The sequence below is a fragment of the Phoenix dactylifera genome, unplaced genomic scaffold (assembly GCF_009389715.1).
Source record: "Phoenix dactylifera cultivar Barhee BC4 unplaced genomic scaffold, palm_55x_up_171113_PBpolish2nd_filt_p 001460F, whole genome shotgun sequence".
Taxonomy (NCBI): domain Eukaryota; kingdom Viridiplantae; phylum Streptophyta; class Magnoliopsida; order Arecales; family Arecaceae; genus Phoenix; species Phoenix dactylifera.
The window spans coordinates 33,399-41,080 of NW_024068775.1; the positions used below are offsets into that span (position 1 = coordinate 33,399).

The 7,682-nt window shown below is 39.2% G+C and overlaps 1 protein-coding gene across 4 annotated transcripts; it reads right to left on the minus strand.

Moving 5' to 3' along the window:
* Positions 1–584: 584 nt before the first annotated feature.
* On the minus strand, positions 585–6,406 carry LOC120108646 (pentatricopeptide repeat-containing protein At1g73400, mitochondrial-like). Of its 4 annotated transcripts, XM_039122303.1 has the most exons (3): positions 6,259–6,404; positions 3,597–3,791; positions 585–3,385 (listed from the first exon to the last, which is right to left on the minus strand). In XM_039122303.1, the coding sequence occupies exon 3, from the start codon at positions 3,366–3,368 to the stop codon at positions 1,584–1,586; it is 1,785 nt and encodes a 594-aa protein (XP_038978231.1). In that variant the 5' UTR covers positions 3,369–3,385; positions 3,597–3,791; positions 6,259–6,404; the 3' UTR covers positions 585–1,583. The 4 variants fall into 4 exon arrangements, with proteins under 4 accessions (XP_038978231.1, XP_038978232.1, XP_038978233.1 ...); XM_039122304.1 differs by lacking the exon at positions 3,597–3,791 and having other exon boundaries at positions 6,259–6,406; XM_039122305.1 differs by lacking the exon at positions 3,597–3,791 and having other exon boundaries at positions 585–3,062.
* Positions 6,407–7,682: the final 1,276 nt, after the last annotated feature.

Below are 7,682 nucleotides of genomic sequence, written 5' to 3' on the forward strand. Positions count from 1 at the left end.
GAAAAGCATATCGACTCTATATATATTGCAACTTGATAACAAGTGAACATTTTACTTAGCAATGTGGAACTTTAGAAGCCTTAAATACGGTGTTAAATTTTGTACTAAGAAAAGGCGAGCAGGAAGAAATGCTCTCCACCACATGCTATAAGATTTTAAGTATGAAAATTGAAACAAAATTGAGGATAGGTAACCACATGAAAGCAAGAACATATTCGAAGCACTAGATGGAAGCTACATACTATTAAAAAAACTCATGTTTGTGAAATTGTTTAATCTCAAAAAAGTTTGATGGTACAACCATGCATGCAGGCATAAATAGTAACTACAGTAAATGAGAAACAAGGTGAACATTTCTTAGGGAGGGAGGGACCACCACCGGGGGTAGGTGGGTGGCAGGGAGAGAGAGATATATCGAAATTCCCCTGTATCACTGAAATTTGATTAATGTTGTATGTTATAGAGTTCTTCTATGCTCTGGTGATGTCTACTAAATGGCATTTTCAAAATTTGTAAGTTGCAGATAATCAATATGGAAGCGGTATGACGAGAGATATGCTGTATGTGCACTAAGAAGTTCATCAAACAGGGAAAGATATAAATTCATTTTATGCATAACCTGTTGTACATATGATCATCATAATATCATCCAAAACAATGAAGTAAAACATAAACTACTCCACACCAACACTCATTATTAAATAACAAGATCAATTGCCTCATGATAAATAAGAGGAAGAAGACTTGAAGAAGCAACCTTACTTACAATTTCCTGATTCCTCTGGGACATTTCACGGTTCACAGCTTCATAGTACTGCAGTCGATCTCTCAGCTGAAAAATTCATGGTCTTTTGAATGAATGACTGCCTCAGTGGCAGCTTCTGCTTCAGCCCGTACCAAACCTCTTTCTACAGCTTCAGAAACAAACCTTGCAACTGTGATCTCTTGGCAACTTCCTTCAGTGAAGTTGAGAATACTAGAAAGATTGATCTTGTTTCAAAAGCATAGCAGAAATCAACTTACATTCTTAAAATATATTCAGTCCAGATTGGAAACCTACTTCAGCATGATGGTCTAGTCAGTTGTCCGTCAAAACCCACAAGTTGATATAAAACACATCAATGCTGACAATGTAATAAAAAAAATTGAATATTGGTATGCCAATCTTATATAATTTAGACTATAGTATAAATGTCATATTGCTACAGTTAAGGTTAAAATTAGGCATGCAAAATTACAGCAAAGCTTAAGTGTTGCAAGTTGATGTCGGTTGATGCCATGGTTTCAGAAAAGCAATCGGCACATCAGATGCTAAGCAATGTAAGCTATACTATTTGAGGTTCATCCCGTAGACAAAATGCTAAACAGCCAGCAGATCTATTTGAGTTATAAAGAGATATCTTCAGACATGACTCCCCAAATCTTGCAGAGAAGCTTGTTGCATCAAGATATCGCGAGCCATTGGTAATCAGTGAGCACTACTTGACAAACAAATTGGTGGAGCTGATGAGTACCAAACTGAAGGTAGCTTTGACTTGGCTTCAGTATAAAACCTTGGGTGATGGTACTGGAAATCTGAAAGCCTATCTTCTCCTCAAGCTCATGCTCTTCTTCTTCTGGCTTATGGCAAAACGTCTGGCCATCGCAACATTGTAGAACCTCCTCATATGCTCTGATAGACGATGGATGGCATGAAGATTTCCAATTGCTGATAGCTGCATCAGAATGGCATCAAATTTCTGATATGGCAATTTCATCCCATGGTTTATTACCTCTTCCAGAAGTAAACATGCATCATCTGTTCTCCCGCAATTGAACAACCCGTCAATCATTATACCATAAGTATCCACGACACGTGCACATCCTCTTCGATCCATCTCATCCCACATGCTAAGAGCCCTATCTGGTTCACACATCTCAAAAAACATTGTAATCAACATGTTATAAGTATGGACACTAGGCTCACAACCTGATTCTATCATTCTTTCACAAAGCACTAGAGCTTCTTCAGCCTTCCTAAGTTTGCAAAGCACCTTGAGAAAGCAGTTATATGTGAGGATATCAGGTGGAAAACCTGTCCTGCTCATCTCTTCCAGTATCTTATAGGCAGCATCAACCTTTCCAGCCAAACACATCCCTTCAACCATGTCTTTATATGTCGATACATCAGGAAGGCAACCACTACTTCTCATATCAGCTAGCAGTCTAAAGCACTCCTCCATCAGATCTGACTTCGCCAGGGCCACGATCATGATACTATAAGTCCTGGCAGTTGGTGAAGATATGGTGGAGCCTTTAGTTCTCATGAACTCAAAAAGCTCTCTAGCTTCTGAAACCATCCCTGCACTGCAGAAGGAATCGATTGCAGCATTGTATGTGAAATTCTCCGGGGTGTGACCCATTTGCATCATTTCCTCAAGCACCTTCATTGCTTTTTTAGGGTCTCTCAGTCTGCACCACCCAAAAAACAAAATATTGTAAGTCTCCGCATTCGGGACAACCTTATTCTTCACCCGGTGGAACATAAGTTCTGCCTCCCTGACCAAGCTACACTTGCAGAGAGAATCCAGTAGCAAGTTAAATGCATCTATTTCTGGTGGTGTCTTTTGTCGTATTCTTTTCTTCTTGGCAAATATTCTGAGATGGGACAGATGCTTGTCAGTGTATGTTCTCAAGATTGCTAGGAGAGCATCACTGGGCACCGTGTTCCTGTTCCTTCTCTTCATGTAATCCAGAATATCGCAAACCACCCCAAATTGCCGTGCCTTGTATCTCGTGCTTGACAATATATCGATCATATCGTTATACACGGGAGGCTCGTGGGTATACCCTTCTTGATGGCCCGCCCATGTGAAGAACCTGAAAGCTAATTTTTCCTCATAGCGAAGCCTTCGGATGACATCATTCACCAACTCGGTGGTCAGTTGTATGCCAAGCGAATCAAGAATGCTCTCCAGAAGCTGATCGGTACCAGAGCAGGACATGATGACTTCATACACCTTCTCAGGAATGGAAGCCAAGTGCTCGCTTACTGCATCCGCATCACTTGAAGTGTCTAGACTCTGTGAAGAAGAGAAGCAAGAAAAGGTCCTGATCGAGAAATTTGTGGCTGAAGTACGGAAACAATTACGATGAACATGATGAAGAGTCCCCTCTGCAGGTATAAAAATAGGAACCACCGATGGTTCTTCCAGGCCAGATTTTGTATGTAAACTAGAAGAAACAATCCGTGGTGATAAATTCAAGAGACAAAAGGCTAAGAAATTCCGAGCAGAAGGGATCCCGATCGATGAGTTTGGTGATGTACCCAAATTCTGACAAAAGTTGAAGGATCTGCCCAGAACCGAAAGAAATGGATAGTGGCACATCTGTTTCAAAATTATTCCTGGAAAAAAAAATAAAATCAATATTTCAAAATAGCAAAGGAAAGAAAGGAGGGGGGGGGACAAATTTTATCGCAGGAATGGGGACCCGAGTTGATCTAGATAAGAGGTTCTCGAGTGTTAAGTATCTGGATAAGAGACCTAAAATCCGCGTCAAACTTTTAAAGAAATAGCAGGATATGAAAAAAGGCAGTGGACATCTGGAAGACATACCAACTGACCCTGTTACAGCGGCAGCCAGCAGTACTTAGTCCTGCATCAGCTGGCTAGAGCCGAAGAAGGCAGAAAGGAGTTCCTTCCATGGTAAAAACCTTTTCTTGAAGAAGAATAATATTCCAAATTAGAAGAAAAAGGTCCTACTAGGAGTCGAACCTAGGTCGACGGATTCAAAGTCCCGAGCAATAACCACTGCACCATAGAACCAGTTAACTATTGTAGAGATAGAAAAAGAAAATAACTACTCAATCCCAGTAAACTGCTGAAATCAATCGTAGTCCTTCCGATTACTAATTCTGTCATATGTCTTTACTGCAAACATTACCATTTAAGTCAATGAACATGAGCTCCTTGGAAACACCTCAGGTAGCAAATACTCTTTTTTAATTTTGATTGCTGAGGCATATTGTAGCGTTTAACACCCTTATTGGTACATCGAAGTCCATGTTATACATTAATCGTGCATCTTCTTTATATTCATTTACGTATAAGATTCATTGGATTTTTTCCCTTAACTAGAATGTCTAGTACAATATAATATATTAATCACTCCCAATTACAAGTTTTGTTTATCACTTTTCTTTTTTGTTATTTATATAATGCATAGATATAAGACACCATCTTTTATATAAGAAAAAAAGTATACTGAGAAAGAATGGTGAATTCTCTCTTTCTCTCCCTAACATTCTAGAGAAAGCAAACAAATTGTCAAATGGACAATTATATGAATTGATCAACAATAATGTGGAATCTGGAGGCCAGCTGGGTCTCAAATTCAGCTACAGTTCATTTTTAACCTGAAGTTTGGGACCAGCTCAAATTAATTCCAACTTCTTGTTTTCTGGTCCACTTGGGCTTTAGTATTGAACATATAAGACCAAAATTGGATTCTTCTTGTTCCTTTTTTTTCCAATATCTTGCAGCAAGAGATGTGGGGCACTAAACTTTTGCTTATAACATTAAAGATAAAAGGATGAAGGACTGCGAAATCGACTCTTAAGTAAATTATGCATCAGACTTGTCTTGGCCAATCTAATGATTGGTGTCTTTAAACAAAAAAAAAAAAATACTTTGACAACTCAAATTTTCATGTTGAAGTCTTTTCATTTGGGGTGCCATATGACGTTACCATTCAAATCGGAAATTGTTTGCTCCATATTTATAGATTGCAGAGTTAGCTGATTTTTTATTTGTTATATAATGAAGTTAAAATTTAGGATAGAAAAATAAATAAAGAACATGTAAGAGACAAGGATTTACATGGTTCGACCTATGTTCATGGATGGAAATGATCAGAAAAGCTTATTATAACTAAAATAATATTAAAACACATTATTTATCTCTTTCACTATTTTTGAGCTTTATCAAGTTAAATCAAAGCAAGCTGATAGATCTCAAGCTCAACTAAATTATCAATCAAGTAAACCCTTATCAAGCAACTTTTTGAACAGAACATTTATTGATAATGACATTAATTCATTCAACAGTCCTGCTATTTGCAGTCTTTAACTAGTTAAACTTGCTTTAGTACAAAAAGAACCATGAATCGGTTAAACTTAATCCTACCATATACTGAAGTTCACTAGCATGAACATCGAGCAAATACAACAAATCAAAACAAGAGAACGCACAATTTACCATATTTCTAGAAAGGAGCAAACTGGAGATAAGTGCTACCTTATTCCAGCACAGGCACGAGATACAATGACAACATGCATGAAAATAAAGTGCTAAGTGCTAACACATCATAAGCACAATTTAAGAGCAAAATATCATGACACTAAATCTGAAAAAATAAAATAGTTAGAGACGCAGATTAAACACCCTTTAAATAATGTTTCAAGGATTTAGCCAAAATGTTTATGCTTCAGGAAATGAAGCAATCATCCTCGACTTAAATGAGAAATGAAACAGAAGCTTTCAAATAAATGTTTTCAAATTACATGATCCAATTTAATCAAACGCCTCTATCCATTAACAAATTGTACCGCTTATATTTGATATTAAAAATCAAAGCATATATAATATATATGCATAAAAAATCATTATCCCAAAAGTTAGTATTATTATGATGCCACAAGGACTGCCAAAAGGTTAGCTAACTTATGAAACACAAACCATTAATAACCAAGTAAACTCTCGTATTTTCTTCACGAATCTTCACCCATTATCTATTCATATAACCAACAAATCTAACTTCTTCTCACAGGACTAAAGCAACCAAGGCTCTACATTATGAATCCAACATATTCAAAAACCAGATACACGACTCTCCACAGCATGAAGAAAAGAAATAATCTTTCTTACAGACATCAACAAAACCCACAGATCAACAACAAAATCCATACAAAAACTCAGAATCCCTAAAAAAGGACATACCAAATTCAACAAAACAAAAAAAAAAATCATTTTGACATCACAACACTAGAAATATGAAAACCGTTAGCATCACCTAAAAACCATCAAAAAAATCTCAGAAAAATCACTCCTTTGTCACGGAATCAAAATGACAAACCACAAGGAAAAACGACGAAATATTAATTGGAATTCATAAGCATTTCACTTAATAGAGCGAGTTCTAAGAAACACATCGACCCCTTACCAACTAAAGGGGCCAAGAGAGAGGAAACCAAAAGGCAGAGAACATTCCAAATCTTACCTCGGCCCTCATCTCTTCGCCGATCTACTCGCTGAGCTCCTCCCTCTCACTTCTTCGAGCAGCTTCAAGAAAGGTGCGAGAAGGGGGGTTTGCTATGATATTCATAACGCTAAGGTTCGGAAAAGCCCGGAGGCAAACTTTAGAGTATTTTCGTCTTTAGAGAAAATATACGGATGGAACGGTGCTGATTTGGTCCGTACTATTCTAGAATAATGATAAATCGGTGGTGTAAATGGGCCGGTTCAACTCATCGACCCAATTGCCGCGATATATGGGAACCGGAGCATCGCACAACTTGGACCAGTCCCTCTTTTTTTTTTTCTTCGCTACAACTACACTTATAAAGTGAATATATCCAAAAAAATAAAAAATAATAAATTTCGAAGTACTCTAGATAGCTCCCTCTCACTAATTTAGAGCGCTCCCCTAGAGTGATCGGCTACATACGAAGCCGCCTAATCTGCTGCTGCATTGGCTTCTCTGTAGAGATGCTTAACCTGAAAGGCAACATCTCCACCTATCATGGCCCAAATTCTAGAGCAAAGGATGACAACCACCCATGCCACCGGTGCACCTCTGGATCTAGCCAATCATTGTAGCCGAGTTACCCTTAAGCAGGTTTACATTGGCCTGTAGAACAAATCAGGCTTGACATAGACCAACTCAAGCTGCCCTCAGCTCCACCCTAAGAACAGAAATGTCAAAGATCTGGCACCCACCTATTACAACCACCCTAGAGTCCGGGCCTCTAATCATGAAACTCGCACCACCCCTTGTGCCACCATCCTGCACGTATCTGTCAAAGTTGACTTTGAGGAAACTCGGGGGTGGGGGCTCCTAGGTAAAAAATATCGTCTGTAGTGCTACAAAGCAGATTTAGAGTCTCAGATGCCCCGAGCTATCAAAGGCCTATCTGATGAAACTGCATGGGTGATCTCTACCATTTGTACATAGCTCACTCTACGATGAACTTAGGTGTAGGACTTCTCTCTCCAAAGATCTAGGCGTTCTGGCCAGCCAAATATGGTAAACAATGTAAGTCGCCCCAATGGTCACATACCAGTCTGAGAAGCGGCAGCCCACCGTCTGGGTGCTTAGGTGAAGAGGTTCAACTGGCACCGAGCATCTAGTGGGATATCGACAAGCATCCAAACTCTCCTAGCTCGATCGCATTGAAATAGAATGTGGTCTACGGTCTCCTCTACCTAGCATCCAGGGCAATGTGGTTGGATGCCCAGTCTACGCCTGCTCAGCACAGATCTCGTTGGTAGCTAGCCCCAAACCACCTTACAGAGGAGTAGGGCAAACGTCGAGTGAAGATCGAATATCCAAATTCAGGCGCAATCCTGCCGTGGGTGCAGCTCGCACTGAAGAAGACCATAGATGTCTCTCACTCTGACCCTGGAGTTGCAGGACATACACCA

What these genes read in the sequence shown, in the direction of transcription:
- LOC120108646 (XM_039122304.1), bottom strand. Translation starts at nt 3,368, where the DNA reads ATGTGCCACTATCCATTTCTTTCGGTTCTGGGCAGATCCTTCAACTTT.